General features: G+C 60.5%; 3 protein-coding genes across 3 annotated transcripts in view; 1 reads left to right on the forward strand and 2 right to left on the reverse strand.

Annotated features, from left to right (window-relative positions):
- TSPEAR (thrombospondin type laminin G domain and EAR repeats) overlaps window positions 1-678 on the forward strand; it is a 12,154-nt gene extending 11,476 nt beyond the window's left edge. The window contains exon 12 of the mRNA XM_057380958.1: window positions 13-678. Coding sequence (XP_057236941.1) covers window positions 13-166 — 154 coding nt within the window. The 3' untranslated portion in view covers window positions 167-678. The remainder of the gene's footprint in view (window positions 1-12) is intronic.
- Window positions 679-1,540: 862 nt separating this feature from the next.
- On the reverse strand, window positions 1,541-4,306 carry LRRC3 (leucine rich repeat containing 3). The gene is made up of 2 exons (XM_057380959.1): window positions 4,231-4,306; window positions 1,541-3,015 (listed from the first exon to the last, which is right to left on the reverse strand). Exon 2 carries the CDS (start codon window positions 3,000-3,002, stop codon window positions 2,136-2,138), a length of 867 nt encoding a protein of 288 aa, XP_057236942.1. The 5' UTR covers window positions 3,003-3,015; window positions 4,231-4,306; the 3' UTR covers window positions 1,541-2,135.
- A 1,113-nt stretch (window positions 4,307-5,419) lies between these two features.
- The window catches only part of TRPM2 (transient receptor potential cation channel subfamily M member 2), an 18,269-nt gene continuing 5,019 nt past the window's right edge, over window positions 5,420-18,669 (reverse strand). The window contains exons 7-33 of the mRNA XM_057380960.1: window positions 18,457-18,637; window positions 17,383-17,444; window positions 17,061-17,261; window positions 16,660-16,762; window positions 16,334-16,455; window positions 15,136-15,486; window positions 14,643-14,780; window positions 14,335-14,464; window positions 13,884-14,029; window positions 13,649-13,761; window positions 13,341-13,557; window positions 12,585-12,703; window positions 12,157-12,289; window positions 11,854-12,025; window positions 11,412-11,595; window positions 10,701-10,879; window positions 10,469-10,601; window positions 10,291-10,378; window positions 9,628-9,715; window positions 9,133-9,284; window positions 8,604-8,680; window positions 8,413-8,514; window positions 7,745-7,831; window positions 7,502-7,607; window positions 6,955-7,056; window positions 6,413-6,529; window positions 5,420-6,168 (exon numbers count right to left, since the gene is read on the reverse strand). Of these exons, the coding sequence (XP_057236943.1) occupies window positions 6,043-6,168; window positions 6,413-6,529; window positions 6,955-7,056; window positions 7,502-7,607; window positions 7,745-7,831; window positions 8,413-8,514; window positions 8,604-8,680; window positions 9,133-9,284; window positions 9,628-9,715; window positions 10,291-10,378; window positions 10,469-10,601; window positions 10,701-10,879; window positions 11,412-11,595; window positions 11,854-12,025; window positions 12,157-12,289; window positions 12,585-12,703; window positions 13,341-13,557; window positions 13,649-13,761; window positions 13,884-14,029; window positions 14,335-14,464; window positions 14,643-14,780; window positions 15,136-15,486; window positions 16,334-16,455; window positions 16,660-16,762; window positions 17,061-17,261; window positions 17,383-17,444; window positions 18,457-18,637 (3,729 nt within the window). The 3' untranslated portion in view covers window positions 5,420-6,042. The remainder of the gene's footprint in view (window positions 6,169-6,412; window positions 6,530-6,954; window positions 7,057-7,501; window positions 7,608-7,744; window positions 7,832-8,412; window positions 8,515-8,603; window positions 8,681-9,132; window positions 9,285-9,627; window positions 9,716-10,290; window positions 10,379-10,468; window positions 10,602-10,700; window positions 10,880-11,411; window positions 11,596-11,853; window positions 12,026-12,156; window positions 12,290-12,584; window positions 12,704-13,340; window positions 13,558-13,648; window positions 13,762-13,883; window positions 14,030-14,334; window positions 14,465-14,642; window positions 14,781-15,135; window positions 15,487-16,333; window positions 16,456-16,659; window positions 16,763-17,060; window positions 17,262-17,382; window positions 17,445-18,456; window positions 18,638-18,669) is intronic.

Genomic DNA, 18,669 nt, shown 5'->3' on the forward strand with positions numbered 1-18,669 from the left:
TTCCCTGTGCAGGTGGCAAGGCTACGAGGGTTTCGTGGCAGCCCACCAGCTCCCCACGGTGGGCTGCCGAGACTGGGAGGCGTTCCACACGGCCGAGGGCTCCTACCTGTTCTACTCCAGCGCCAAGGAGCCGCTCTCCAAGGTGCTCAAGCTGAAAACCACCTGAGGCGGCTGAGACACGCTCGGCTCGGCGCCAGGAGCGGGGCGAGCTGGGCATCCGGGTGAAGATGGACACAGAGCCCAGGAATGGCTGCAGCAGCAGGGCAGGGGCTGGCTGGACACTCTGCRGGAAGGGAGGAGGAGGAGGGGGACGAGGACGAGCAGGGTGGAGCTCCAGCCTTGTCCAGGGGCTGTTTCTCCTGGGAAAGCTCTGCCACCACGCTCCAGAGCCAAGGTTCCCAGAGCCCAGGGGCATTCCTGGCTAGCAGGACCGTGACGCTTGGCAATTTGACCCAGAGCTGCCGGCAGCTGTGGCCAAAGCTTGCACAAAGCCAGGGAAGGAAGAGGCAGAGCAGAGCATGAGCTGCTGGGGCACGAGCATGGCAGAGGGGAGTAAATGTGTGAGAAACTGGGGGAAAAGCGGGGTCCAGGCGTGGCTCTGCCTGCCTGGGGCTGTGATGTTCCTGATGGTTGGACATCACAGCCGTTCTTCTGYTCATCTTTGGTGGCCTTGCCACCCTGTGCTCGTGCCCTGCCATGGCTGGTTTGGGTGTCCCTCAACAAATCTGTCAGTGTTGCACAAACCCATCCGTGTGTGCGAGGAGCAGGGCTGGKTTTTGCCCTGGTTTTTGTTGGTCTGTGTCCCTTTGCACGGGGGGAGGGACTCCGGAGAATTCCTGCTTGGYATCTGGACCAATCCAGCTACTGTGGGCACGGGGAAAACCCCAAAACTGCTCCAGGTGGAACTGTGGCCTCTTTTCTTGTCCTCACCTTTGTGGGGGGACTCTTTTGCTTAAGCAGAGCTCAAATAAACTGTGTGCACCCAGCCTTTCTCCCACGAGGGTAACCGAACTGCTGTGCCCACCCCTTCACCCAACAAGTCACCCCCAAATGTCCATGGCCATGGGTGGCCCGTGAGGATGAGGTGGCCCTGAGCACAGGGATGTCCTGGGGTGAGGGTGCCTCTCTTTACCCACACCCAGGACCCACTGCCTCACCTGAGTGTCCCAGAGCATCCCTCAGCCTTCCCCAGAGCTGAGCTGAGCTGRGCYACCCACCCTGGCACTGGGGAGCCCTCAGGAGGTGCCAATCCCCTCAAAAAGGGCTGGGAGGTCACAGCCTGAGCCACCCCAGGGTCCAGACCTGCAGGATGAATCTCTGCATCCCTCCCTCCTCTCTCTGTTCAGTGATGCTGCCAGGAGGGACTATTTCTGCCTTGTGAGACGAGGGAGAACTTGATTTGCKTCCATCACCCAGCTGCAACTCTAATTCAGCCCCGAGGAAGGGCAAAATAAGGCAAGATAAGGCAAGACCAGATGCTTTTGGGCAGCTGGTCCCTGCTGGAGGCAGACTCTGAGGGTGGAGGGGGTGGCACCTAATGGGAGCCATGCTGGTACATTGAATTTGGGCTGGTCTGCTTTGGGAGAGATTGAATTAGGACAAGCTCAAACCCCCCTGAGCACCACCACCCTCCCTGGACACTCAGCTCCCAGAGCAGCACAAACCTTGAGGGCTTTTCCTAAGTGCAGGGCTTTATTGAGGAAATAAAGATTTTGGAGGTTTTGAAGTCCTCTTTTGGGGTTGCTGGAGGCAGGCAGAGGCTGCCAGGATAGCTCCAGAGCCTTGAGGGGTGTTCTGCCCTCTGCAAGGCTGGTCCCTCACTGCAGCCAGCACGGGCTGACCCCTCTGCAGTGACCATAGGGCCCTCCTGTCCCCACAGCCCATCTCCCCCTGCCAGGGAGGGAGATCTGCTCTCACCAAATCACCAGCATGTGGCTGTGCCCTCCCTGCGAGCCCAGCTCTGGTCTGGCTGGGGCCGTGTGTCCCCAGGGCCATGTCTGCAGGGTGTCCCTGTCACCCCTCTCCCTTGCCTCCTGCTCCCGCTCAGTCCCGTGTCACCGGAGCAAGGACACGGGTGGCATTTGTCCGAAGAAGCTGTGCTGCCCACAGGTGCCCATGGGCACTGGAAGCTGCAGCTACAGGGCGGTGCTGGCGGTGTCTGCGCGGCCCGGGGCTGCGGGCAGTGCCCTGGGCTGCYGGCCGTGCTTGCACGAATCCTCGCGGTTGTGCCGGACATAGCACACCACGTAGACGATGACCATGGCGAACCAGCCGAACATGGCCACCAACACGGCCACGTCCGTGCTCCTCTGGCGCACGCTGCAGAAGTTGACGCCCGCGTCCAGCACCTGCAGCAGCGGTTTGCCCACGTACTCGTCCCGCGGGGCCGTGTGGCAGGTGATGTCCCGCACCGAGTCGGGGTCCAGSCGCGCCTCCCACAGCACCTCCTGCAGCGCGCACTCGCAGTGCCAGGGGTTGTTGGCCAGCCGCAGCTTGGCGTTCAGCGCCAGCAGAGCTTCCTTGGGGATGCTGCGGATGCGGTTCCCGGAGAGGTCGAGGCTCCGCAGCCCCGCCGCCACCCCTCGGAAAGCCGCGCCGTCGATCTTCTCGATGGCGTTCCGGGACAGGTCGATCTCCTGCAGGTGGGACAGGTGCCTGAAGGCGTTGCCGGGGATCCTGGTGATGCTGTTGGCGTCCAGCTTGAGGAACACCGCGTCCCTGGGGATGTCCTTGGGGATCTCCTCCAGGTGCCGCGAGCTGCAGAGGACAGCCTTGGCCCCGGCCCGCTCCGTGCACTGGCAGCTGCGGGGGCAGGAGCTGCCCCAGGGGATGCAGAGCAGGAGGCAGAAGAAAGCCTGGCCCACGCTGGTGGCTGGGGTGGTGGTGCTCAGGGTCATCTTGCGGCCGGCCAGCTCAGCATGGCCTCTGGCGGCTCCCCGGGAGTGGCAGCAGCTCCTGGGCAGCGGGGCGGCCCCTCGGTGTGCCCGCCAGGCCTCTCCCATGGCCGAAGGGAAGCTGTGGGTGGAGGGGATGTGACACGGTGTTATTTCCTGGAACAYTGGATATGGCCCGTGTGCAATGTGCCCTGGCAAAGGGGTGAGAGGCAAGAGACCGGAAAACAAGGGTGGAGTGACACTGGTTGTCTTTTCCAGGACAGATTAATTGGGTTTAATTAGCAACAGAGCTCCAGGGATTGAAAGCCCTTTCCCATGTGTCTGCAGAGACCACCCAGGTGGACAAAGGGAGCTGCAAAATGGAGGTGTGGAGATGAGCCTGGCCTGGGAGCCTCTGCCCCATCCTGATACCAATTTCCAGGGAGGATGTGGTGCCGGAGAACAGCAGCAGTAAATTCCTATCTCACCAACCCTGAGCGTTTAAAAAAAAATGATGAGTCAGACTCTAAGGATCATCAGACTGATTTAATCACCACCAGGGTTTTAAATAACAAGATGTGGAGCTTTTTTGCTTTCCTTTCCCTTCCCTTCTGCTCTGTGAGCTGGTAGGAGTCACGTTTCCGAGGGTTCCACCAAATAAGGGTTTGGAGGCGAGTTTGTTTTTTAAAGCAAACAAAGAGCATGGTTTGATATCCTGACTCTGGGGGCTGCAGGTGAAGAAAGGAACCACTGCCTGGCACAGTAAAAGGGGTGATGTGGGAACCCCAAAGGACACCCCAGAGCTGCCAGGGGCGAGGCAGGAGGTGAAGGAGGTGGGATGCCTTCCCTCTGCCCTTGGTGCTGCTCACACTTCTCTGTCTGCCTTGGAAAGGGATCCCCATGGAGGGGAGGGGTGGGAGCCAAGGGAGCCTTTCTCGTGGGAATTAAACGGCCCGTGGTGATGTCATTATGRGCACCAAGTCACTGTCCCGCTGCTACCGGCACCCTCCTGCTGATGGCATCCCCCGGTGACAGCAGAATCCCCCCGGTGTGACCCTGCCCGGGGCACCGCAGAGGGAGGCTCACCCTGGAGGGATCCCTGCCCAGAGCTGTGCATTCTGCCCGGGCAGATCAAGCTGAGCTTCCCGGGAATCCCTGCAAATGGACCGGGCTCTGATAGCTCCGACATCTCCGCCTGTCCCGGGGAACAGGACGCGATGCCGGTTCCACCGCCGGGAAGGGCAGCGAGGGGCTCGCAGCGATGCCCCCTCTCGCCCCCTGCCCTGCCCGGGGTCCGGGGAGCCGGGAGCTCTCCGAGCACCGCGACCGCTCCCCCCCGCCCCCGGGGGTCCCTTACCGGCTCGGCCAGGGCGGCTCCTTCGCTGCAGCTCCGGCTCCGGGCGCTCGGCCCCACCTGTTGCTGTTGCTGTTGCTGTGGCCGCGGGCCCCGGGCCGGGCGGGCACCGCCGGGAGCTGCGGGGGCGGTGCGGGAGCGGGGGCGGTGCGGGGCACGGGGGCGGGGGGACCGGGGTGATGGGACAGACAGCAGCACCCTCACAGGGCTGCAGGAGAGCCCTGAAGTGCGGAAATTAGCTGCTGCTAATGAGATTTCAGTGATTTTTCGGAGCTGCGCTCCGGGCTGCCGGTGTAGCAGCTGGATCAGCCGCTGTAAGGCACGGCCTCCCTCCCCGGCCCRCCAGGGCTCTCAGCAGATGGGCTCCTGTCTGTCTCCGTGATGGAGATCAGGAGCTGACATCAGAGTCCAGGAGGGATGGGAGCAGTTGCCGTGTCGTCACTTTGGGGCACAGATCCCACATCAACCCTAAATGGGTCATCTCAAASCCCCTGCTCTGTTCCTGCCCAMGGCAGMGGGGTTGGRATGAAATGAGCATTAAAGCCCCTTCCAACCCAAACYATTCTGTCATTCAGCCRTCCCTGGGGGTGAGTCCACAGGCAAAGTGGGTTTGTACAARATTGGGGTGGGAATTGGGCTTAACCCCACGGTGTGCTCCAAGCATGGCCTCCAGGGAGTGAAACAGCACCAGCCTGTGGTTGTTTCATACATGGTTTATTGAGCTGGGTTGGATACATTGCCAGACTGAGCCCCCTCCCTTTGCAAAACCCCAGAGCCTCATTGGGAAACCACAATTGTGCTGTGTTGGCCTCCAGTGTGGGGTGAGCAGTGTCTGATCCACTGGGGRATGGTGGGGGAGCCAAAATCCCTTCCTGTGCAGTCCCAGGCATAACAAACACGTGACAGTGGGGCTCTTCTGGATGATTAAAAAATGTGTCTGCTGTGCCTTGTTCTCCCTATGGCAGGCAACAGAAAACCAGAGTGCAAGACCCCTTAAAGGCAGGGATGTGCAGGGCTGACACGTGATGTGCCCTCTGCTGWCCCTGCCTGCCCAGGAGCACGGATCAGCCGTGTCCCCTTCCCATCCGTGTGCACAAGGAGATGGGGACAGGCAGGTGACACTGAGCTGGGGCCTTGGCTCGGACAGAGGAAGGAGGGTTAGCTACAAGCCAGAGCTTAGCACACACACACACACACAGGATCACATTTCAGTTTGGGGCAGGGCAGGGGGGTCTGTGCAGAGCTATGGAGCTGCAGGGACATCAGCCAAGAGCTGCCTCACACCTTCAGAAGTGCTGGATCACAGCTCAGGACAATATTGAGATAACCACAGATATGGCTACAGCCGCCACAGGGGCCACTGCAGGCCTTCTCCAGAGCGACTCTTCAGGATCTGTGGCACTGGGGCTGCCAGGGCTCAGAGCAGAGCAGGGAGCAGGGATGGGTGTTCTGRTGGAGCCCTCAGTGCCCACCCCAAGCCAAGAGCAGGTTGGAGTGGACAGAAGGATCCTCTCCCAGGAACAACCCTGTGTGGCCACAGCTCTGGAGCTCTGGGCTCGTGCTGTGGGCTGATGTGGAAGCACCGAGACACAAACTGGGGCTGAGCTTGGTGGCTCAGGTGATCAGGAGGCACTGCCCCTGTCCCCAGGGAGGGGACATTTTCCTCCCTGCAGTGTACATTCACAGAGGCACCCAGAGTACCTCACTCCAGCATCCCCCACGTTCTCATGGGCGAGCTGGGCTGGAGCTGCAGGTCCCAGCCAGACCTGGCCCATCCATCTGGGGCCACAGGAGCCCTGGGCTGTGCAGGAGGCCTCAGTAGTAGGCACCGAGGAGGGCTGAGACCTTGCGCAGGAGCTCCTTGTGGTTGGCGTGCAGGGGGATCCTCTTGTCCAGCACCTGCCAGCGGATGCTCAGCTCCGGGTCGCAGCCCTGGAGGAACTGGAAGGGGACAGATGTCACACAGGTGCTGCTGGCCGTGCTGGCCACGCTCAGCAGCACCTCAGTCCCCACCCTTTCTTTTTGGGGCACGCATTGATGTGCCACCCCACATTCACCCCTGTGTTCTTCCCCCACTGCACGCAGCCRGAGAATCCTGTGCAGATTTGGGTCTGGAGATGTGGTTCCCATGCCCCAACCCCGCTGTGAGCTGGGCCAGGAGCCCTGAGGGGGGAGAGCCCCGTACCGAATTGAGCCTCTTCATCTCCACGTCGTTCTGGGCCTCGAAGTGCACGCTGATGGCCACCGTCTCCACCCACGCATTATCGGTGTTGCGTGGGTCATCCAGGTACCCCTTGTGCACCTGGGCGTGGAGATGCCACATGAGCAGAGCCCTCATCACCTCTCTGAGGGCACCCTGGGGGCTCTGGGGTGGTGGGGACATCGCCCTGCAGCTCCTCTGCCTCGCTGGACACCAGAGCCCGGTTCCCACTGCGACTGGAGCCATGGGGAGTGACCACAGCAAGCACCGACCCTGGCGTGGGCAGCCCTGCCCCGGGGCCTCTGGGCTGTTCCCTGACCCCACACATGTATTAGGGCAGGTCTTCACCTCCCCCAGCCCTTCCTGGCCAGTGGGAGCAGAGGCCAAGGGGTGATCTCCTCTACCCTGGGGCACCCATGTGGCCCTGTGACACCACGATGTCMCTGTGCCAGGGTGATGCCCACATGTCCCCACGCCACTGAGCCCTCCTGTGGCCCGATCCCACTGTGACAACCGTGTCCCCCCACCTCAGTGCCTTGCTTCAGCAGGTTCTGGAACTGGGGCCAGAACTCCCGGCGCAGGATCCACTTGAGCTTCAGTGGCAGCGTCTCGCCCGGCTCCAGTGACCCCTGTGACAAAGCAGGTGTCACCTGCCAGCAGCACAGCCCAGCCTCCCTCCCTGCCACCAGCYGGGCCACCAGGCAGTTGCTTGCCACCAGAAGGTGCCAAAAGGTCTGCTGGTGCCTCCCATCGTCCCTCTGCTACCCAAAGTCCTCAGCTCTGTCCAAATCCCTATCCACAGGATGGCTTAACAGGCTCACACGAGGGATGTGTGAGAATTGGAGCACGGAGGGGTGGGAGGGACAGGGAGGAGACAGCGGGTCAGGGTGGGAGAATGTGTGCATGTGTGTGTGTGAGGAGAGCACATCTGCTCCCGGCTCCCGGCTCTCCCGGCACCGTGCAGGTGCTCTGCAGAAGGAACCTCCTCAGCCTTCCTTCCTCCTTCCCTTCCCTTCCCTTCCCTTCCCTTCCCTTCCCTTCCCTTCCCTTCCCCCCGTTTCCACCAGCTCTCACCCCAGGCAGAGCCCACACATCTGACAGCGGGTACTGGGCTACCAGCACTTCCAGCATCTTCTTCAGGCTCTTCCTGATAATGGACCCATCCAAATTCCTCCTCCAGCTGTGGGAGAGGCCCCTGTCACGCTGCAGCTGGACTTGGCTCCCTCTGCCCAGCCGTGGTCACACTGGCCRTGGGGGTTTGGCCAGGTCCCTGATGTGACCCCGTGCCCCTTTCCCAGCCCGGCTGGACACACTCACCGGGTCACCACGGGGTGCAGGGCATGGTTGGGCCCAAAGCAGTGCAGCCTCCCGCGGCCTCGCAGCCCCGTCCTGCCCATGGGGTTCCTGCCAGGGTGACAGCGAGTGGGCTGGGACAGCGCCAGAATCCCCCTGCAGCCCTTCCCTACCACCGCACCCCACCTCTTTTGGGGTGGTTTTTGGGGAGTTCAGCCCTAAGGACAATGCATGCAATTATCCCTGCCCCACCATCAGCCGTAGCAAAGTGGTCTGGACGTGCCCAGTTGGCCCGTCCCCCCCGTGTCCCGGTGCTCTCGGTCCCCCCCGTGTCCCGGTGCTCTCCCGTGTCCCGGTGCCCTCCCGTGTCCCCCGTGTCCCGGTGCCCTCCCGTGTCCCCCTTGTCCCGGTGCTCTCCCGTGTCCCGGTGCTCTCCCGTGTCCCGGTGCCCTCCCGTGTCCCCCGTGTCCCGGTGCTCTCCCGTGTCCCGGTGCTCTCCCGTGTCCCGGTGCTCTCCCGTGTCCCGGTGCTCTCCGTCCCCCCCGTGTCCCGGTGCTCTCGGTCCCCCCCGTGTCCCGGTGCTCTCCCGTGTCCCGGTGCCCTCCCGTGTCCCCCGTGTCCCGGTGCTCTCCCGTGTCCCGGTGCTCTCCCGTGTCCCCCCAGCCCCAGCGAGCCCCCGGCGGCACACTCACAGCGGCAGCCCGTCCTGCACGGCGTAGAGCCCGTGGAAGCTCTGCCGGTCGATCAGCCCGTCCATGGTGTTGTAGTTGATCTTGAGCAGAGACTCCAGGGAGCTGCGGGGCGGGAGGCAGCCCGGCAGGGAGGGSTGGCTGTGCCGCCCAGGGCAGGGCGGAGGAGCGGGGGGCTGTGGGGTGACACTCACAGGCTGAAGGGATCCTGCACGGCCATGTCCTTGTGCTCAGCCGAGTAGGCAGGGGGGTCGTAGAGMGGGAAATCCACCTGCACGACACACGGCTGGGTCAGCCCGCCTTGTGCCCCTGCTGTGACAGCARGCAGGGACTGGGACACGGGGACACCTCATCCGCCACCCTCTTCCTCTGCCCAGCTGGTGGCATCGCTCCAGGCTCTGCTGGGAGCTCAGCTCAGCGTCTCTGCAGGGCTCRCACCCCATGGAAGCAGTGCCGGTGCTGCCCCTGCCCCTGAGCCAGCCCTGCCTCGGGAAATGGGGGTAAAGGTGGGTGTCTGCACCCTGTGTGTCCCACCAAGCACCCCCAGATATCCCCAGCACTGCAATCCCAGCGGGAACGCTGCCCTTTGCTTTATGGACTGCAGGAATCCGACTGTCCCAGGGCTGGGAAGAACAAGAGCTCCCAAAGGGGATGATGGGTTCCTCTTCCCACCACTGTCAGGGTACCCCTCAAGCCTCCTCCTGCCAGCCCCACAGCTCGTACCTCCCAGGGCACCTTCTCGTCCGGCACGGGGAAGCGGCGGGTGTGAGAGCCCGGGTACAGGAGGTTTCGGGCCAGCACGTGGCACGGGGGCCGGCTCTCCTCGGGTTTCCCTTCCAGCTCCATCTCCTTGGCTTCCAGGGCTTTGGAGGGGCCTGTGGGGCACACACAGACAGCAGGGTCCCACAGAGCAGGGCGCCCGGTCCGGCACTGTGGGCTGGGGCTCTGCYGAGGGGGCTGGCTGGGTCTCTCCAYGGGGACGCTGATGTCCCCAGGGAACAGGGACCCCGGCTTCCCTTCTGGCAGATCCTGGAAAAAACCCAGGGAGGGTGAGAAGGGGCTCAGGAGGGGCTGGATGACCTCCCGGAGATACCAACCTCCCAGGAGCACAGGAAGCTCTGCCTCGCTGCCTGGCAGAGGGTGTCAGGAGCTGCTCAGCCCCAGCCCGGCGCTTCCCCGGAGCTGCCGGGGAGGAGGGAGGGCTCGGGCTCCGCTTACCCACGGCCGGCACGTCCTCGCCGGGGCTGAAGCCATTGCCCCGCAGCGCCCGGATCATCCAGCGCAGGGCCTGGGCRCTCTGCTGCACCTGCGGGCACGGGAAGGGTCACCCCCAGCCCCTCTGAGCCCGGACACCCCGGGGCTCCAGCCCTGGCAGGGACACCGCTGCCCTCGGCACTGACCACTGCTCCCTGCGGGCAGCAGCGATCCTGGCTGTGTCCCSATGTCGGCCTTGGAAAAACCTTCTCCAGGGAAATGTTTTTACAAAGCAGGTGGGAAGGGAGATGGATACAGGATGTGCCCGGGCTGCGCTGGCTCCCTGGGCACCCCACTGCTCCTGCAGCTCCGAAGGGAAGGGACAGAGGGTCTCTGTCTCCAGGAGTCTGGAGGGTCCTCTCAGGCCAAGGAGATGAGCTGGGTCAGCTCCAACAATTTGGGTGACCAGTGGAGGCAGGGGCCCATCCCACCACTTTCCACCTGCATCCTATTTTCTTTGGAGTCAAACAGGATTTTTCTCATGAACCTTTTCCTCTCAGATGCTAACGGCAAAGAAACTCAAATTATCTCAAAGGGTATCGATTCACAGAGATTTTGTGCTCTGGTGCAATTGATTCAGGTGCTAGAAAAATGCCACCTTTCTTGGTTTCTCTGGTTTTACCTCACCTGGTCCTCCAGAGAGCCCAGTCTTTGCTCCACTATCCCCGTCCTCTTCACACGGTCCAAGTCCAGCAGCTCTGCCAGCACATCCACCCTGGAGGGACAGGTTGGAGCACCCTTGGAGCCACCCTCCCTGCCCAGGACACCAAAAGAAAAAAGGAGTTCCCTTTCTCAGAAGCAATACCTCTGTGCAATGTCCCRGATCATCTGCTCCGTGTTCTGCTTCTCCTGGCACTGCTGGTGCTGCAGGTAGCTCTCCTTCAGGTACATCTCCCATGACAGAAGGGCGGCCTCTTCGTTCTTCTCCAGCTTCTCCTCTGCCGAAGGAAGAGGGTGGTGGTGTTGGCATCCCAAACCCCAGTGGCACCGTGCCCTGGGGAGGGGACAAAGGGCAGGAGGGGGATGCTGGCCCTCACTGAGCTTGTGGCGAGTGGCCGGCCGGCGGAGCAAGCCACGGCRGACCAGGAGCTGCAGGTGGTTGAGCAGGATGAGGGGCGGGGGCGCGGGAGGGCGGCCGTGGTACTCCTCGATCAGGTCGTGCCGCTGGAACTTCCAGATCTGGTCCGTGTGCTCCTGGACCTGCTGGAAGGTGTAGCTGGGGCAGAGCCCAGGTGTCAGCCGTGCCATGGGGATGAGGGGGCACCTCGTGTCAGAATGGTGTCCCAGTTCTGCCCACCTCCCTGGTCAGCTTTGACCTGCAGCTGCTCCACCACCTCTGTAACCCCACAGAGGATCCCATTGCTTCCACCTCATCTATAACCCCACACGGGATCCCAGCACTTCCACATCTGTAACCACACGAGATTCCACTGCTTCCATCATAAACAGCAAGTGAGATCCCATTGCTTCCACCACCTCTGTAACCCCCACATGGGATCCCACCACTTCCATATCTGTAACCACACATGGGATCTCACTGCTTCCCCCTATAAACCCCATGTGGGATCCCACCACTTCCACCACTTCTGTAACCCCACATGGGATCCTACTGCTTCCACCACATCCATAACCCCCATGTGGGATCCCACTACTTCCACCACCTCTGTAACCCCACATGGGATCCCACTGCTTCCACCACACCCATAACCCCCACATGGGATCCCACTGTTTCCTCCCCTCAGACTCACTTGAACATGGCGATGAGGAGGTTGAGGAGGAGGATGTTGGTGAAAAGCAGGTAGAGGCACAGCAAGATGACGGTCAGCCATTCTGGGAAGATGGGTTCCTTGTTGTCCGCGTTTGTCTCTGGGCACTTGGGCTTGTAGGGGTCRGTCCCGTTGGGGCTGCACTGGTCGATGTTGAAGTTGACCCCTGTGGGAGAGCACAGCGTGACTCCGTGGTGGCCGAACCTCRGGTGTCTTGGGGAGCACGTTCTGCTCTCAGCAAGCAGCCAGCATCCAGGGAGCTCAGCACCAGGCAGGGATTTGMCCTCCGCCTGCGTCACCCCGGGTGYTCTGCTYGCTRCCACCTCTGTGTGACTTCCACGGGCCAACACGGCATGAGTTTGGTCCATCAGCCCTGTCACAGCCACCACTGTGCTGTGCCCTGTCACAGAGCAGTGTCCCTTACCRTCGATGTAGGAGGGAATCTGCCCAAAGATGGTCAGGTAGGAGTGGTAGACCACGCCACGGAAGAGCCACTCCACRCGTTCCTCATTGTGGATCAGGATGGCCTGCTTGGCCACCCCGAAGGACACCACCCACACTGCCAGCAGGAAGAGGAAGAAGAAGACATCCTTCATCTGCAAAGACAGGGGGGAAGGAYGGCTGTGTCATGGAGCGAGCCACACTCCAGGCTGGGGTAACGCGGGTGGAATGTCCAGCGGCTCCAGCAGCACAGTCCAGCCACTGCAGGACAGAGGGGAGTGCTCACCATGCGCTTCACAATGATGATCTTGGGCCCCAGAGTTTTGCTGACTGTGAAAATGTGCATCAGGCGCAGGCAGAAGATGATGAACGCCAGGGACAGYACGATGCGCCCGGGATATAATGTTGATGGGATCAGCCTGGGCATGGAAGGGAGGAAAGGAAACACCTCAGTGCCAGCACAAAATCAAATAGAATCATTTAGGCTGGAATTACTGTGAGGGAGGTGAGGTTGCCCACATAAGGTGTGGCTGCCCCTGGATCCTTGGGAGTGTTCCAGGCCAGTCTGGACAGGGCTTGGAGCAGCCTGGGACAGTGGAAGGTGTCCCTGCCATGGCAAGGGGTGGGACTGGATGCTCCTTAGGGTCCCTTCCAACCCAAACCATTTTGAGATTCCATGATTCTGTGGAAACACTACTGAGCTCTGCAGCTCACCTRCAAGTCAGCCCTGCGATAAAGACCAGGATGGCGCAGATATCCAGCTTGTTCCAGAAATCCTTGATGTACAGGGAAGCCTTTTTCACAATCCCGAGTCCATCTGGATCATACAACATCTGCTGGGAAGGGAAGGGAAGGGAAGGGAAGGGAAGGGAAGGGAAGGGAAGGGAAGGGAAGGGAAGGGGGTCTGGGTGTGAGATACTCATGTGGCTCATGCAGGGAAGAGAGCATACAGATCATCTGGCTATCACTGGACAGTCTCGCGGACCCAAAAGTAACCTGAGCCTTTGCAGCTTGGTTTTCTGTAGGGGCAYGGGAGGAGCATGGGGACACCTGGGACATGGGGCTCTTCCGGCTGGGGAGAAAAGGCACTGAGGTGTTGCAGCAAAAGCTGAAAAACCTCAAACGTCAAGCAAAGCCTGGAAATCCTGCTGGGAATTCACCCGAAGCAAGTGCTCCCTCCTTTTCCTGGCATTCTCCAAACAGACACCAGACGCCTCCTGGGTGAAGCCCACCAGCCCTACAGCATTTCCTGCTGCAGATACACAGGGCCAAGGCAGATGCAGCCAAGGAGAACCCCCAGCCCCAGAGATGGGGGATCTGGCTGTCCCACGTGCTGGGACCTCTCTGAGGGGATGGTGACAGGAGAAGCATCACAGGAACCTGAGCTGTGTGGGACCCCTCAGGAGCACCCAGAGCAGTGTCTGTCCTCCTCCTGTGCCCCCTCCCTGCCCCAGGCCTGCCTGCCCACACCTGGCGGGTCTCCTCGCACACCAGGGAGAAGAGCCAGAAGTAGATGAGGTATTCCCGCCAGGATGGCGTGGGCTGGAAATCCACCATCAGGACRTAGGCGAAGAGCAGCAGGAAGGTGAAGTACGAGAGGATGTTCATGAGGAAGATGACGATGGGAGCCGTGAAGAAGGCTCGGAGGCGCGTCAGGCAGCCCATGGGCTGCAGCCTCTTCTCCCTGCTGGAGCAGGGATGGATTTGGGGAGGTGCCGTGGCAGCTTCCCCCAGCACAGCCCTGCCCTGCCCCGGTGTGTCCCTGCTGCCAGCGGTACCTGAAGGTGACGAGGTTGGTGTAGAGCAGGGGGAAGAACAGCATGCACGTGATCACCCGCCACAGCCCATTGTCCACACACAGCTTCCCCCACCACACCTTGGTCAGGAAAGCCTGGAAACAGGGASGAAGAGGAGCACGGGTTACAGAGGCTGAAGGGCAGTGTTAAACTCTGAACTCTGGACCTTGGCGACACTTGGGCACACTCCATCCAAGGACCATTGCTGGGAACCCACCTGGACACCCCCATGGGACACGAAATTCATGTTCTTGGCCTCCAGCGCCAGCTGCAGACAGGTTGTCTTCCCCCAGGCTTCAGAGACGCGGGTGAGAAGCTTTTGGGCTCTCTCTTCATCCTTGCGGTAGCACTCTGTGAACACCCCTGCACGGGCCAGTACCGGGGAGACGAGGCTGAGCTCGGGGGCCAGGCACCCCCAGAGCCACCCTTGGGAGCAGGATCAGGACATTGCACCACGCAGTGGCACTCCCTGTGCTCCCACCACCCTCCAGCTGTGGCCTTTGGAGCATTATGGCTCCGACCGTGAGGATGAGACCCTCATTTGTCACCCCCCAGGCATCTCCTGGGTGAAGCTCGCCAGCCCTGTGGGGTGCAGGAGCAGCTTTGGGGTGCAGGAGCAGCTTTGGGGTGCAGGAGCAGCTCTGGGGGGCCAGTGCCCTCCTGCTCACCGATGGCCTTGTGCTCGTACTGCTCGGCCAGGGCCAGCATGTCATCGGTGGTGTCCGTGTCCTCCTCCTCCTTGGCCAGCTCCTTGAGGATTTTGCTGCAGGCCAGYGCGGCCGCCATGCAGTCCTGGCTCTGGCACAGAAGAGGGTAAGGAGAGGTGGACTCTTTGTCAGGTCCCAGGAGTCCTGCCAAGCCCTCCCCAGCTCCCGCAGGAAGGAAGGAGGGTGTCCCAAACAGATTCCCCTTGRGGCTGGGAGGTTTGGCTCTAAATGAGCCCCTGTGCCATGAGTGCAGCTCTGGGCTGTGGTACCTGAGCCCAGATGATCTCTGCCAGCTCCCCGCGGTTCTGGACCACGGCCCAGATGAGCAGGTCCCGGACAGGGTCCATGGTGAAGGTGACTCGGCCGGCAGAGCGCTTGTAGAGGGAGCGCAGGCTCGACCCCTGCACCTGCAATGTGTGCGGTGCTCAGACCTGCCCATCAGCACAAAGCCACTCACACCCCTGCTGCTGCCTCCCCCACCGTGGAAAGCGCTTTGCCCAGAGAGGGAGGTGGCCAAGACTGGGCTTAACCTGGGAATCTCACATTTTCTGGGGCTGGGATCGTGTGGAGCTGTGCACCTGCCCCACCAGCATCACACCCCTACATGTTGCTACAGCCGCAGGAAGGTGGGCAGATGGCTTGGGCAGGGCTTTTAGCAGGATTATTGAGCAGACAAGACCCTTGAGAGCCTGCTGCCACCTCCAGGCCCTCCCCCTGAGGCTGCGTCCCCTCCCTGGTGCCACCCCTCCATGAGATGCGTACGTTGAGCTTGATGTGCGGGACGGGGATGGAGAGCCGGGGCCGCTCCGTGTGCTTGGGCTTGGGGTAGAGCGGCTGCGTGGAGCATCCCAGCAGCTCCCGCAGCACCTGCGACACGTGGTGCATCTGCAGCCTGGGCGTCTTGGAGCCGGCCGTGCGCTCCCTCTCGTCCAGCAGCACCTTCTGCAGCTTGCTGTGGAACAGGCAGGACGGGGCCAGGTTGTCGTAGAGGTAGACCAGGGTGTCCCAGGTGACAAACTCCTTGAGACGCACTCCCTGCTCCAGGAACAGCTTCACAAACTCCGGCTTGTTGGAAATGAGGGCGGCTGCCATCACGGGGTGCAGATCTGAGGGCTGAGGGCCACAGGCAGAGGTGAGGGGTTCTGTGGTCTCAGAGCGGGGCCCCACCGTGCTCCTCACTTTGTGGGGGGAGATTTTATCCCCGAGCACWTGAGGAGTTTCTGGGATGCACTAAAACTTGTGGGAATTAGAAGAGGGGACTCTTCTCTAGCAATGCCCTTGGCTGCTGGGCAGAGGGATGGGTGGGGTAGAGACCATCTACCCCAAGTTCATAAATATGACAAAATCACGGCATGGTTTGGGTTGGAAGCTCATCTCATTCACCTTGGTTGCCAGTCTTACCCTCAGCATTTCCAGGAAACATCCTCAAATGTTTCACTTTTGGGTTCCCAATTCCCACCAGCCCTTCCCAGTTCTTATCAAAGGTATGTGAGCTGGGGCAGCCCAAACTGTTGCCTRAAACAGGAAAATCCCTTGCAAGCCCCACAGCCCCATCAGAAAGGACAGGAAACCCTGCCCAGCCTTGGCTTCCCAACAGCAGGRTCAGGCATGGGATGGCAGAGCTGGCCTCTGCCCCGCTCTGCAGGAAGGTTTGAGCAGAGAAACACCAGGCTGGGTGAGATGAATTTAGAGACTGATTGCTGTTTGAGCAGTGACCACAGGGAACAGCTGTCGAGAGGTATTTTGGGTTCTAGGTGGATGGATTTTCTTTTAAAACACTGGTTTTGAACAAAGTACTGATTGTCTTTGTGCTTAGCTCTGCTTTGGGTTTTTAAGGGTATTTTTGGAAAACAGCCCCTCTGTTACTGTTCTGGGAGAGAAATCCCTTTAAAACTGTCCCCAGGCACAGCCAAGGTGGGAAGGGCCCTCCCTGACCAGCACAGCACAGGGACTGCCTTACTTTCCAGTCGTGGTCATCTGTGAAGATCTCGCTTCGGGCAATGTCCACCCTGTTCCAGGCCACAGCCAGCTTCAGCTGGTGGTCCCAGTTCTCTCGGCCAAAGTGGTCCTGGTTTCGGGATGCTGCACGCAAAGGCACGTGTCAGAACAGAGGATTGGTGAGAGGACACCGTGTGGAAGCCTCCTCGAGGTGTGGCCCTTTGGATATTCATCTCTCCACAGTAATGAGGTTTGGGCGCAGCTTTGGTGACCCCAAAATTCCACTGGTGGTAGGAGGTGACTCGACCCCCATCCTGTTCTCCTCCCAGGAARGCCCTCACCCCTCACCTTTGAACAGAGCCTGGAGGATGGCCACATCCACGTCCTGCTGGCCATATTTTCCCTCTCTGAAGATGGTCAGGAGCTGCCGGCTCCGCACTATGTCTTGGATCTACGAGGAGAGCCATAGCGATCCATCAGCAGCAGCTTCCCCCGGGCYCCTCTGTCACTGCTGTCACTCCCCCTGTGCTGCATCCCCAGCATGGCAGGGTGGTCCCAAACATTCCCTCTCTGCCCAAAGGGAGCAGGCAGGGGMGGAGCAGAGCTTGGGGAGCCCACCAGGACAATGATGAGATGGCTGGAGGCAGATRAGCCTTCAACTTCCCGCTGGGATCCTCGCTGCTCATGGGCCAGGACCCCCAAAACCCCTTCGGTCCCCCGAAGCGCAGAGGAGCCTGCCAGGCACTCACCTTCTTGGTCCACTCCACCAGCTTGCTCTCGGTGAAGAGCTCGTAGGTGTCGTGGAAGAGCACGCTGAGTTTCCTCTGGATCAGGGCGATGGTGATGCTGGCCACGGGCAGGTTGGCCACCTGCGCGATGACATCGGCCACGCGCCCCGARCCCTCCACGATCACGCAGGGCGTCCCGTTGGTGATGGCGTTGTAGATGGTCTGCAGGGGGAGGGGAGGTTGATCCTGGGCACACCTGCAGACCCTCCCTGTGTGGCACCACCCAGAGCAGCAGCCCGGGAAGGAGCTGCCCCTGCTCAGCCTGGCATGAACAGTTCCTTACATCCAGAGTGCCAGGGCCTCCTTCCAGCACCACRCACACGATGGGGATCTTGATGGCAACACCTGCAGGGAAGCAAAACACAGGGTTGATGCCTTGAGATTTTTTACCTTCTGTATTTTCATGTATCTGTATTTTTGTACTTCTCCAGTGTGCAGCACTARAGCTGCTGCTCTCCCATCTTTAGACAAAACAATTCCTCTCTGAGCCTGAATCCAAGGACACCTCACTGCCTCAGAGCCCCAAAATCTGTAAACAACAGAGAATTGGGGGAGCAAGCTTGGGGTGGGTTGCCATCATCACCTGAAGGTGCAATTGGAGAATTGGGGCCCAATGTATCAATGAGACAGAATTTATAAAAGGTGAAGATCTCATGACTCGGGGTCCATTTTGGGTGCAGCCTCATGAGGAGGCTTTCTCTGAATGTACCAGTAGGCCTGGATTAAATTTGTCTGCTTTTATTCTCCTCACTTTGCCTGGCCTCTGTTTCAGGTGAGCCTTGTTTGAGGCATCGGGGTCATCTCCCCATAGGGCCAATCCCTCCCAGATRGTCCCCTCTGAGCAGTGGGGTGTGAAAGGCAAGGTGGGAGCACTGTCCCCAACGTATCAGGGGAGGAAAACCATGACCAGTGACGGTCTGGTGAGGCAGATCAGACACAGAGTGGGATTTTTGGGCAGGGCCAGGAGCTGGACTCAAAGATCCTTATGGCTCCTTCTATCTCAGGGGATTCTGGGATTCTGTGAACTGTCTTGTGACAGGAGATCATGTGCACAGGGAGAAGTTGACGCCTGGAAGCTCCCTTGGGATCTGGCCCTATGGGAGAATGGATTCTCCCTGATCAGGTCAGCATCAAGAGGTTTGGGCACCACTTTAGTGATCCATAATTCTGGCAGAGAAAGCCTCTTTGATCTGTGTCACTGAGGAACCAGATTCCATATTCATCATGTCCATCCTCTCAGACTCCATGCCTGGAYCCACTGGGGAAGCCACAGCCTCTGWCTGGAGCCCAGGAAGGACAGGATTCCAGGGRRATGGCCCATCCCTGCCCCACAGGCYGGGCTGTGGGTCACCATTACCTCCTTTCACYTTGGTCTGCTCCGAAATGAACTTCTCCAGCCTGGTCCTCAGGGGGATTTCCACCCCGTACCTCCCGTGGGTGCCGTCATCCACCAGGATGAAGTGGGAATGGTTGCTGTCCAGGCACGACAGGCTGCCTTGGTTCTCCTCATCCAGCATGTACTCGGCAGGAAAACCCCCCTGTAAGGTGCAGGAGACACTCTGGGAGAAGC

The sequence above is a fragment of the Malurus melanocephalus genome, unplaced genomic scaffold (genome assembly GCF_030028575.1).
Source record: "Malurus melanocephalus ecotype Western Australia unplaced genomic scaffold, MMel_1.1 scaffold_485, whole genome shotgun sequence".
Lineage (NCBI taxonomy): Eukaryota > Metazoa > Chordata > Aves > Passeriformes > Maluridae > Malurus > Malurus melanocephalus.